Source organism: Myxocyprinus asiaticus, chromosome 19 (genome assembly GCF_019703515.2).
Source record: "Myxocyprinus asiaticus isolate MX2 ecotype Aquarium Trade chromosome 19, UBuf_Myxa_2, whole genome shotgun sequence".
Classification (NCBI taxonomy): Eukaryota; Metazoa; Chordata; class Actinopteri; order Cypriniformes; family Catostomidae; genus Myxocyprinus; species Myxocyprinus asiaticus.
The window spans coordinates 9,538,666-9,552,102 of record NC_059362.1 but is presented as its reverse complement, the minus strand read 5'-3'; the positions used below and the strand labels follow the sequence as shown (position 1 = coordinate 9,552,102).

Sequence of the window (13,437 nt, the reverse complement as noted above, 5' to 3'; positions counted from 1 at the left end):
ACAGAATTGAAGACTTTTAGGATTTCATTTCAGGCCTCCTCCTCTAAACAGTGCAAATGAATGTACTCCATTTTATCAAAATAATCCACACGACTCCAGTCGACAAATAAAGTTCTTCTGAACACAAACAATTGATTATTTTTAGAAACAAAACAATACTTATATATTTTTTTAACTACAAATGTTAGCTTCCATGCGCTCATGAGAGGGATGACGTAAGCACGTTGGTAAGTGGTCACGTGGAGGAGGAGTCAGGAAGCGCGTCATTGTTTACAAGAGAAATTTGTGCCGTTCACAAACCAAAACAGTCCAAAACAATTTCAAAACAATATAAAATAAATCAAAAATAATTTCCAAATAATAATAAATAAAAAAAACCTATGTAAACAATGACGCGCTTCCTGACTCCTCCTCCACGTTACGCGTGACCTTACCAACGAGCTTACTTCATCCCTCTCATGAGCGCAGGTCACAGAGATGTACGGAAGCGAACATTTGTAGTTCAGAAGTATATAAGTATTGTTTTGTTTCTAAAAATAATCAATCATTTGCATTCAGAAGACCTTTATTTGTCGACTGGAGTCGTGTGGATTATTTTGATGCATCCTAAATATGCATTTTGGACCGTCAAAAAATGGAGTACATTCACTTGCATTGTTTAGAAGAGGAGGCCTGAAATCTGTTTTGATGAAGAAAGAAACTCAGATACATCTTGGATGGCCTAAGGGTGAGTAAATTATCAGCAAATTTTCATTTTTGGGTGAACTATTCCTTTAAGGTGTGTTAACCGTGGTATAAGCAGAATAATTGACTCCGGCCTGTTGATAATGCACATTGCAATGCACATGCATTATTTTTCAACAAATCAATGATCCTTCATCAATTATTCCTTACATAATGCCATTTCAAAGCGCATGAAGCATTTACAAAGGCCAGCGCTAAATAGAAATGAACAAACTCTCAAAATGTCTATTGAACTTTCAGCACATGTACACACATCTGTCAGCACAATAATGCTATCGTTTATGTAACTCATTGCATTCCATTTCTGGTCGTCTATTGTAGCCGGACATTAACGGTGAATAATATAAGAAATCCCCACTCTTGACTTCTTGCCAATAAAGTGAAAAGAGCACACAAACAAATTATTCCAAGCTTTTTTCAAACAGATGTTCCTAAGTCCTTCTTTAGGCAGCCGATGAAAGAAGCAACATCTGGGACCGGAGCGCTTTGCGAGTGGTTTCTGATCATAACATTCCTGTTTTAGATAAAAGTTTAGTTTCACTTGATTATTAGGATAACCATTAACTGCACACATTGTCCGGGGAATTTTTAAGACATCTTACAACATTTAAAAAGCAAGAATCTAACCGCATGGCAAGCAAGCAGAGACTGGCTACACACAAAACGCCAACCAGTTGCACTTCCGTTAGCCAACCGGAAATTCCGCCCACTTAGCAAAATACAGTGGACTCACTGAGAAGATTGTGGATACACTCCAATTTTTTAAAATGATATTTTGATGTATTTATTTTTTTCAATTAAAAAGAAATAGCCCACTCTTAAAAAGCTTTAATGAAGATTTATTTTCGTGAGTAACTTGTAGCGTAGCAAACTACTTGTATACTATGACAATTCATTGTTTAATTATGTTAAAGGGATAGTTCACCCAAAATGAAACTTCTATCATAATTTAATCTGGCTTGTTTTCTTCTGTGGGACATATTAGGAGATGTTAGGCAGAATGACTGTCAGTCGACATTCACTTTCATTGGAAAAAAAGAGATGCAATTAAAGTAAATAGTGACTAAGTCTAAAAAATTGTCAGTGGTTTAAAAGTAGCTTTCCCAGCACTGAACGCTCTTGTTTAATTTCTGTGTGACTCGTAAAAGTTATCATGTTTCACTGAGTAGTTAAAACAGTATTTTACTGTATCTCCAGATCCCAGTGTCATTTAAAGGCAAGCAGATACCAGTGTTGAATTTAACCAATTTAACCAACTTGTTTCTTGTCTGTTGAAATTCCTCCTTTGTCCTGCATTAAAACAGCCATAAATCACAAGTCCAGTGTAATCTATAGTGATCTTTCAGTTTCAAAGTGACAATTTTAAAGAACCGCATTCCAATTTAACCAGGCATCTGCACTGGTGTAGCACTACTGTGCAACACTTCTGTGCACATTTACATTATTTTCATTCTTTTTAGTGCAAACAGATCTCCATCTATATAAATTAGGCTTATTATAGAATTCCCCTTATTCACAAAAGTCAGTGCTATTTGCCTAGTGCAATTAACATTGTGCTTATACCACACAAAGAAAGCAAGCCAAAAAACTATTTTTGTACATTTTCTAGTGAATGGCAGCAGTAACTCATCAAATGATGGAAAAGGGCGATTTGTCTGGGCATATCTCCAAATGCACCATTGTTAAGGGCACTTTTAGGATTTTTTCAAGTGGCTGGATTACAGTGGAGGTGTATACCATACCAGTGAAGTATACCATATTGTGGTTGTCAGCTGCATCCTCCACAACCTAGCACTCTCACCCGGCCTGCAAAATTGGGAATTGTGCAGTGCAAAATACCTGATTTGCATTATTCCTTTAGTGATCCTGGTGCTAAAACAACACAGACAGCATGTACAAATGAACAACACTATCAGCTGTATACTTCTGTGAGAATGGCTGTTTTAATTGCAGAATACTCTCACCGACCTCTTTATTAGCTACACCTACTTATTCATGCGATTAGCTAATCAACCAATCATGTGGCAGCAGTGCAATGCATAAAATCATGCAGATAGAGGTCAGGAGCTTCAGTTAATGTTCACATCAACTATCAGAATGGGGAAAAAATGTGATCTCAGTGATTTCAACCATGGTATGATTTGAAGTATTTCTGTAACTGTTGATCTCCTGCATTTCCTTTCTGCGGAAAGAAACATTTGTACAGAGTGGTTATCTGAGTTACCGTAGCCTTTCTGTCAGCTCGAACCAGTCTGGCCATTCTCTGTTGACCTCTCTCATCAACAAGGCGTTTCTGTCCGAAGAACTGCCAGTCACTGAATGTTTTTTGTTTTTGGCACCATTCGGAGTAAATTGTTGAGACTGTTGTGCGAGAAAATCCCAGGAGATCAGCAGTTACAGAAATACTCAAACCAGCCCATCTGGCACCAACAATCATGCCACGGTCGAAATAACTGAGATCATATTTTTTCCCCATTCTGATGGTTGATGTGAACATTAACTGAAGCTCCTGACCCATTTATGCATTGCACTGCTGCCGCACAATTGGCTGAATAGGTCATTGCATGAATAAGTAGGTGTACAGGTGTACCTAATAAAGTGGTCGGTGAGTGTAACATTGCATGTATAGAAAAAGGATAGATTTCTCTTGGCTGAATTATGGTCGATTTGTTGAATGCTGTTTGGTCAGATGCTTTTCGGTGCTGTGCTAACTGTCAACTGTGTGGTTTCTGCTGTCAGGAACGTGGAACGGTAACACTAAAGTGGCAGTAAAGACCCTCAAGCCCGGCACAATGTCTCCAGAGTCCTTCCTGGAGGAGGCACAGATCATGAAGAAACTACGACATGATAAACTTGTGCAGCTCTATGCTGTCGTTTCAGAGGAGCCTATTTACATCGTCACTGAGTACATGGGCAAAGGTCTGTCAGAGGTTGTTGTCATAGTAATAGTGAATATAAGGGGTTAACCAGAGGACATATGGAAAATGTGTCTATTTGAGTAGCACTGAAGGGTTTTGTGGTCAGCTGAGAAGTAAAAAAATCCAATTAAATATAAATGAGGATTGAAGGTTGATGTTCTGACCTCACCGAGGACTCCAAGCACTTTATTGGACAGAAAAGGAAAGGAAATTATAGTGGGCTAAATTTAATTTGAAGTGCCGTAATGAGGGAAGCAGAGATTTAACCTGATACTACAAGAAAACGTAATGGGTAGTGTAAGGAAAAAGTGGCCATATTCTACTCTGTCATAGCTTATTATTTACTTTTTTCCCCTGAAGTCGACTTAATATTGTTAATCAAGGTTAATTTGAGTTACCACAGACAAGCATGGCAACATTATTTGTTGATGTGTGTATGTGTGTACATGTGTTTGTAGCAGTTTCTCTCTTGTATTGGCCAAGCTAACATGTGCATGTGCCATGTTTCAGGAAGTCTACTAGATTTCCTGAAGGATGGAGAGGGACGTGGACTCAAACTACCCAACCTTGTCGACATGGCCGCCCAGGTACACTAACATGCAACACGTTACACTAAGAATGATTCAAAACCACTTTTCTTCCTTCCTTTGATATCTACTATATAAAAAAGATGACTATTATGATTTCTATGTAGAGGTGTAATGACATGGATTGTGAGTTTTTTCTGCCCGCCAAAAGATGTTCACAATGTGTACGAAAATTCGGCCTGCAACGAAGTGACATTTTTTAACATCTACGATTTTCATATACGATTTGCGCCACTTTGTTGTGTCGCTCTCCGTGTGAATAGGTGTAGGAATATTCATACAAATGAAGTTACAAATGCTATGTGGCAACACTTCCTGGTTCTTTGGGCACCCCATAAAATAACTACTGCCAATAGGCACATCTTTCAAATTAAACTGAAAATGCTTAAAAAGTGCTGTGTGTGGGGTTAAACCACAATATTTCTGAAAGAGTATTTGGGCTTTTTTAAATTTCCATCAGAATTGGTGGATCAGGAAAAATTCAGGATTTGAAATAAATGATGATATTTCACGGAACACAGTCATTGTTATCACGTCTAATAATACCCAGTTGCCCTGCAGCTGCTGCTGGTAGATGTGAACTTTTCACAAAGGAATCGCACAAACTGTTTTTAAAGGGACAGTTAGCCCATATTTAATCACCCTCATGCCATCTCAGATGTGTATGACTTACTTTCTTCTGATGAACACAAACAAAGATTTTTAGAAGAATATCATAACTCTTTAGATCCATACAATGCAAGTGAATGGTGACCAGAACTTTGAAGGTCTAAAAGCATATAAAGGCAGCGTAAAAGTAATCCATACGACTCCAGTGGTTAAATCCATGCCTTCAGAAGCGATATGATAGGTGTGGGTGAGAAACAGATCAATATTTAAGTCCTTTTTCACTATAAATCTCCACTTTCACCTCCACATTCTTCTTATTTTGGTTTTGGTGATTCGCATTCTTCATATCGCCATCTACTGGGCAGGGAGGAGAATGTATAGTAAAAAAGGACTTAAATATTGATCTGTTTCTCACCCACACATCATACTGCTTTTGATGATATGGATTTAACCACTGAAGCCATGTGGATTACTTTTACACTGCCTTTATATGCTTTTTGGACCTTCAAAGTTCTGGCCACCATTCACTTGCATTGTATGGACCTACAGAGTTTAGATATTCTTCTTAAAATCTTAATTTTTTGTTTAGCAGAAGAAAGAAAGTTATACACATCTGGGATGGTATAAGGGTGAGTAAATGATGAGAGAATTTTCATTTTTGGGTGAACTATCTCTTTAATATCCAAAGTGCAATCTCTGTGACAAATTTGATCTAACAATGATCTTCAGATGCATACTGCATGTCTGTTGGTAGTTTTCATTTTGTAGAAGTGTGTTTAATGTGTGAGAATGTGAATTCATCAAACTGTTACAAATCCGACATAATCATAGTTGAATCAACTGAATCACGAACTGAATCAAGTTAAAACTGGTTTTAAGTGTCTGCGGTTTTATGTGTGTTTTAAATGTCCAGATACATTATGGGGCTACTGTACTGTATATCAATGATGTAACAAATACAACAGGGTGAAAACAACCCAGCAGTGGTCAGTGTTATATATTTATCCCTATAGGAACACTTTAACGGAAACTAATCTGTTCAAGCCCCTGCTTTGTGTATGAAGTTAAATAATTTCTGTGTCAGCATTCTGTTTTCCTTATCATGCACAAAGCTGCAGAACTTCAGTAATCTTTCTTCAGTTTGCCTGAAGTAGCCTCAGTAATATTCCATAAGGACTTTGCTCATCAGATTTAGCCTCCCCAAATGTAAGTTTGTGTGCATATATGTGTGTATTCAGGTGGCTGGAGGCATGGCCTACATCGAGAGAATGAACTATATTCACAGAGATTTGCGCTCAGCTAACATTCTGGTGGGTGATAACCTGGTGTGTAAGATCGCTGACTTTGGCCTGGCCAGACTCATTGAAGACAATGAGTACACCGCACGACAAGGTGAGAGAGACACGTTCCGCACAATTATGGACTCTCTGGTGTGCATATTATACACTTAAGCAACATTGTGATGCCAAAAAATAACTACTATATTTCCAACTCTCCCATGATCACTTCAATATATTAATGCTAATTTTTGTCTCATTCACAAATAATTCCATACAAGTGGTCATACTTATGTGCACAGAAAAGGTTCAAATCAGCCAACTGTAAAGAGAAAATTGAGAAAAATTATAGTTAGTTGGTTTTAGTGAGGATTTTGTACTTACTGCAATTTTTACACTCCATTTTCTTTGAATCTGAGCAACTTGAGCCAAACCCGTCTGTCACAAGAGAGATTATAGACACAGGACACAGTTTTTCTTGGTTGTTGGAAGATAGGATGTTTCAAGCTTCTTGGAGAATTCGCCACAGTTCTTCTATCTATGTAGGTTGCCTCAATTGCTTGTGTCTTTTCATGAAATGCCATCTGTTGCAGGGCTCCCTGTTCTTCTATTCTATTTGTAAAAGGAATATTTGGGAGTCTAAAATGTATATTTCCTATTGACTTAGCTGAAGATATAAATGTTTTTGTGAAACATCTTATGTGCCTAAAACTTTCGCACAGTACTGTATATCCCTAAAAAAAAGTAGTCACACGACTTGTGCTTTATATTCCAAGTATTCTGAAGCCATACAATGGCTTTTGTTCATGAGAAAAGCTTGTTCCCACTGTCCGTTCACACTTCTCTGTTATGAATAGAACTGAATAGTTCCTGGGCATAGCCAAAATAACAAAAGTTCTGGCATGAAGTTAAATTGTGTTCCATATTTCTAAGGCCATATGTATGTGATTTTTATTTGTAAGTGTGGTGTATTGGTTCTCAATTTTTATCCTAAATTTTGTCTCTTGTTCAACATCTCTTCCTTATTTACTTATTTTAATACCTTGTATACTGTCTGTCTGTATTCTCCTGTGGCTGTATTTCAGGGGCTAAATTCCCCATTAAGTGGACAGCACCAGAGGCTGCTCTGTACGGGAAGTTCACCATTAAATCTGATGTTTGGTCGTTTGGAATCCTGCTTACAGAGCTGGTGACTAAAGGCAGAGTGCCATATCCAGGTAAACTCTCCAAACAGCTGCTCTACAATCTCAAGTATATGAAAAAAGGACTGAATCACAACAGGAAATCTGTATGATAATATGTTCTTAGATAAAAAAACAGAAAGAAACGGGTAATTCCAAGTAAATTTGTAGTTCTAATGTTTTAAAAGTTTTCACTAGATGTAAATTGAAATTACTAATGTGACCCTAAAGTTTAAAATAAATTTTTAAGAGCCTTTTTACATACACTACCGAAAATACTTCATTTTTGTGTATCCCAAAAGGCTTGTTGAATTGGTGAAGTGTGTAATTTCTGCAGCACTAGGGTCAATATTCCAAAATTAATGGGGACCCACTTAATATTAGGTGTCTTTAACAACTATGTACTTAAGTATTTAATAAAATGTACTAGGGCTGCATGATATGGAAGAAAAATGTGACATGCGATAAGTTGGTGGAAAATGCGATATGCGATATGGTAATCCTATTATTACGTGATCAGAACGCAGGGAACATCAGAAGCCCCCACTTCCGAAATAAACTGTTCATTGGAATAAAAAAGGACTATCTATCCCAGAGATCACAAAAATAGTTGTGTTTTGTTCAAAATTGCATATAGATTGCATATAATATGTACAGTTTTACCATTATCTATGTAGCAGATATTTAAATTCATCCTCAATTATTTTTTTATTTTAAAAAAAATTTGTGTATATGAAGTTAATTGCACCATATTGTGGGATACCTAAAATAATCTGTTTTGTAAAATATTTTATTTTATTTTTACACTGTAATTAATGTTCGTATTCATTTCAAAATGAGTTCTTTCAATGTGGGATTTTATATTGAAAAATGATGTCCAGAAGTGGTTGCCGTAGACATTTGCTTTCTGTTTTGGTTTAACGTGCTTGTTCTCAGTCTGAGAGGAGTGATTTCACGGGACAATTCATGAATTTAAACTAGAGCTGTCAAAATGTACGCGTTAATGCATGCGATTTATTTCAAAAGTTTAACGTGTTAATTTTCCTTAATCGCGATTAACGCATTTACGGTTAATACAGCATAAACACTTGTTGGAAGGGCAGAACCTTTGCAATGTGTCCACCCTGAGTCAATACACTGACCCACACTTCACAAACAAACAGCAGTGATTCAGTGTCAGTGATCAAATGATGGGGAAAGCAGCTCTTAACACTATTTGTTGTACAAAACGAGCCTGGATGGAACTTTTTACAGAAGTCAATTATTTTTCAGCCTAGGTAAGGCACATTTTAATTACCACAAAAGCATGCCAAATCTTAACTATCACCAAAACACAGAATGAGACGTTTTTGTCTGCAACTGCTTTCATGCAGAGTTCAAAGTGCCTCTTGACGCTGGCACTGACACCCGGATGCGAATCATAAATGCAGCTTCATGATTGCTGTAACAAAGCAGATAAACACAGTCTGCTGGCTGATTAATATTGTGGAGGATGAGAGTTTAAGAGATTTAATGCCCATTGCAATGAATATGCAACCTATGGGGGGACTAACCCTTCTTTCAATTAGTCAACCTCCCACTTAGACTTTGGGAAATGTTTAATGTTACTTGAATTGGTGCCATTTCTATCTTTATACTGTGGAAGGCTTTGTTTGGAAAATGTTAATAAAGCATAATATTGTTACATATTGTTTTGTTTTCTTTCCTAAGAAGGAAATAAATGCATTTTGACTGGAAAAAAGTATATTTAAAGTAAAATTTCAGCACGATTAACTACAAACATTATGCAATTAATCGAGATTAAAACATCAACTGACAGCACCTATTGAAATCCATCCTTTGATTTATCAACACAGACCACATCTGTCAATAAACAAGCCAAGTCTGAGTTTGTATACTGGCGCCTTGTCTCATTATTATCTGCAGACACAACACAGCTACATATCCACAAATCCATAATTTGAGCTAGAACTAGTGTTTTGGAACATTGTATTGTATGCATTTTAATGTTAGTACGTAGTAGTGAAAGACACCTAATATAAAATATGACCAATAATGGTTTTCTGAACACTCCCTCTGTCTGTCATTCTTTGGTCAACAAAATTGCCCCATCCCAGGATAAAACTACAGAGCCACAGCCATTAACTTTTCAGAGGAATCAACCTACTATTGGCTTACTTTTGAGCCCAGACTCTACAATGATGATGCTGAAATACTGACACATGGATGAATTAAAGCCACAATACTTATAGGAAAACTTAAGTGGCCTTGGCTAGAATGTAGGAAGTGTGAAACACAGTATTGCATCATTAACAGATGTTTGCAGGCGTTCCTCTATCAGTTCTTTTGAAATCTCATCATGTCCCTCATGACATGATGAATTATCTGGCTTCTGGACCAGAACTGCATCATTCTGGAGGCAAAATAAATAATTAATTGACTGTCATTCAAAAGTAGCAGTGTATTCTGATGAAATAAAACATTTGGCAAATAACAAATAAATCACAAATATTTCACTATATTATAGTAGATGTTTTGCCAGTGACTGAATTTTTTGGAGGTGTCATGGGCCAAACAAGTAATTTGCTTTGAGATAAATAGAAACGCTATCGGATAGCACTGGTCGAGGTATTATAGACCAGTGGTTCTCAAACCTGTCCTGGAGGCCCCTCAACACTACACATTTTAGATGTCTCCTCAATCAAACACACCTGATTCAACTCATAAACTCGTTAGTGGAGAATCCAAGACTTAAATTGGGTGTGTCAGAAAAGGGCGACATGTAAAATGTGCAGTGCTGGGGGGCCTCCAGGACCAGTTTGAGAAACACTGTATATTATAGACCTCCTTTATCACTTCATCTATAACCCTGCTGTTTTGTGAGAAAATTCTTAGCAACATAGCAAAAACATTTTCAAGCTTTTATTGTAGCATTTAATCTGGAAAGAGTGCCACCTGTATGTCAGTGGTGGTGCTGTTCTTTCACTGTAGATATACAGTAAACCATTCTGTGGCAGGGAGGAGGGCGGGGCTGGGTCGTGATGCTGCACACCCGGCCCCATTCAGGCTAATCAAGCCCTTGAGAGGGATAAAGGCGACCAGAGGCGGCAGTTCCAGGCAGCTGCCCAGCATGTGTTTGTCTTTTTGTTTAAGTTAATAATTAAATGATTAACTGAAGTTACGGGCAGCTGCCCGGCATGTGTTTGTGTTTGTCTTTTTGTTTAAGTTAATCATTAAACGATTAACTTAAACAAAAAGACAAACACAAACACATGCCAGTTCCAGTTTGCAGTTCCAGTAACTCTTCCTGGAACTGCCGCCTCCGGCCGCCTTTATCCCTCTCGAGGGCTTGATTAGCCTGATTAGAGGCCGGGTGTGCAGCATCATGACCCGGCCCTGCCCTCCTCCCTGCCACACCTACATTTTGAGTAAAAAAGCTGATAATCGGAATACTTATTCATTGGGAAATTTACACTTGGTCACTTCATGCATTTTTACTGATCAGATAGCTATCAGATCATGAAAAGATCAGGTATAAATGCCCTCCTATACGCATTCAAGATGGAAAGAAATCACCTCCAGAGGTGGTTTGAGATGCATTTCAGACGGAAGTCAATATGTTCAAGCCACATATGCTAACTTTACTCCTCCCAAATGGCACTACGTCAGCATATGGACAATGTGGCAGATAACAGCTGTTACAGAGTATTTGCATAGGGCTCATGTAAACATTATATAACAACAAAATAAGAAACAGAGGCATGTTGTGTGATAGATAGAACTTTATTCTTCATCGATTGATACAGATTGCTGACGAAACTAAGACTAAACACTGACAATAAGTGCAGAGGGCATGGACATATCTTGCCTACGACAAGCCCCGAGGGGAAAAAAACACTGTGCGCACACACACTGGCAGTGCTGGTTAGATTACTTCTGACTTGTTATCGGGTACTGATTACAAATTACATGACACAAATTGCAATCAGTAACGTAATCACGCAGATTACATTTTTGGGGTAATATAATCCAATTATTTTTTGATTACTTCTGAATTATTTCCAACCTAACTCTTTTATTTGATGTCACTTGCGTTTGAGCATTACGAAAACACTCAGAGTTACCGAACGTATATCGTAGGAATGCTTATTTAGAGTGAAAAATTTAAAGATTTTAACTATTTATAGTCGTTATCTAATTAACAAGTAAAAAAAATACTGTAATCTGATTAGGAGTATTTTAAAATATAATTTAATCCAATTACAAGTACTTGATTTTGTAATCTGATTACTTAATCCAGATTACATGTAATCCGTTACTACCCAACATTGCACACTGTGCAAATTCACTTGAAATCAAATAATACTTATCAACATTTTCCCTGCCTGATAAAGGCATCATCACGGAAGTAAACTCGGTAGAATTCACATATAGCGAATTGAAGAATTGAAGATCGGATTTATATCAGTTTTACAGAGACAGATATAAGTGTAAATGTAATGTGCATACCTAATCGGATAGCAATCCGATCAGTAAAAGCGCATAAATTTACTAAGTGTAAATACCCTTATTGTCATTGTTTTTAAGGGTTTATACACTCACAAAGCACTTTATTAGGAACACCTGTACACCTACTTATTCATGCGATTATCTAATCAGCCAGTCATGTGGCAGCAGTGCAATGCATAAAATCATGCAGATACAGGTCAGGAGCTTTAGTTAATGTTCACATCAACCATCAGAATGGGGAAATATTTTGATTTCGACCGTGGCATGATAGTTGCTGCCAGATGGGCTGGTTTGAGTATTTCTGTAACTGCTGATCTCCTGGGATTTTCACACACAACAGTCTCTAGAGTTTATTCAGAATGGTGCCAAGAAACATCCAGTGAGCGGCAGTTCTGCAGACGGAAACGCCTTGTTGATGAGAGAAGTCAAAGGAGAAGAGCTAACAGAAAGGCTATGGTAACTCAGATAACCACTCTGTACAATTGTAGTGAGCAGTATAGCATCTCAGAATGCACAACAGTCAAACCTTGAGGCAGATGTGCTACAACAGCAGAAGACCACATCTGGCACTTTATTAGGTATATACTGTTCCTAATAAAGTGCTCAGTGAGGGGGAGGGGGTGGGGGGATTGCAGCAGTTCCAAAAATTTATAAAAGATGGAAAACTAGAATAACAGGGTTTGAAAAGTGATCATACCCCTGGATTTAATACTTCTTAGAGCTACCTTTTGCTTTAATGACAGCCAAACAGGATATTTCTGTAACCTTTTGCCACATGGCATCAGAATCCTCGATGGTCAGATAAGACAAACATTTTTGGACTGAAGTTCAGTCCAAGCGCTATAACTGGAAAAACCAAACACTGCACACCAGAACATACCATACCTACTGTGAAGCATGGAAGTGGCAACATTATGTTATGTTGTGGGGGTGTTTCTCTTCAGCGGGGATTGGGCAATTGGTTGGGATTGAAGGGAAAACAGATGCTTCCATGTACACCCAAATTCTTGAGGAAAATCTGTGGCTCTCTGCTCGACAACTGAAGATTGGCAGGTGGTTCACCTTTCAGCACAACAATGACCCTAAACACAATGCCAAAAAAACAAGGCAGTGGCTTAAAGGGATAGTTCACCCAAAAATGTAAATTCTCTCATCATTTACCCTCATGCCATCCCAGATGTGAATGACTTCCTTTCTTCAGCAGAACACATTTGAAGAAAAATAGAAAAATATCTCAGCTCAATAGATCCTTATAATGGAACTACTATTGATAAAAAGATCAATATTTAAGTACTTTTTAACTTTAAATAATAGCTTCCGTTTAGCAGCGGTATGTGCGTTAACGAGAGGGCTGAGGTCACACGGTTTCTCGTGTGAAGTATTGGCGTTGGTATGTTCACATGAGAAGTGACGCATGCGAGACTCACCCAGAAGAGCAGCACTGTTTACAACTGAGTAGGAGAAACGCTGTACAGACCGAATGCCGTAAACAAATTGAAGCAAATTTAAACAAAGATGTTAGAAGATTTTGATTGAAGAGGAGAAGAGGAGATACAACAACAAGCCTCAGAGAGACAGAGAGCTCTGGAGACATGGTGATGCACATGTAGGC

General features: G+C 37.8%; 1 protein-coding gene across 4 annotated transcripts in view; it reads left to right on the top strand.

Moving 5' to 3' along the window:
* LOC127410012 (tyrosine-protein kinase fynb) overlaps nt 1-13,437 on the top strand; it is a 99,676-nt gene that overhangs the window by 82,250 nt on the left and 3,989 nt on the right. For all 4 annotated transcript variants that reach the window (XM_051644992.1, XM_051644991.1, XM_051644988.1 and 1 more), the window contains 4 exons: nt 3,484-3,663; nt 4,173-4,249; nt 6,097-6,250; nt 7,221-7,352. In XM_051644992.1, coding sequence (XP_051500952.1) covers nt 3,484-3,663; nt 4,173-4,249; nt 6,097-6,250; nt 7,221-7,352 — 543 coding nt within the window. The remainder of the gene's footprint in view (nt 1-3,483; nt 3,664-4,172; nt 4,250-6,096; nt 6,251-7,220; nt 7,353-13,437) is intronic.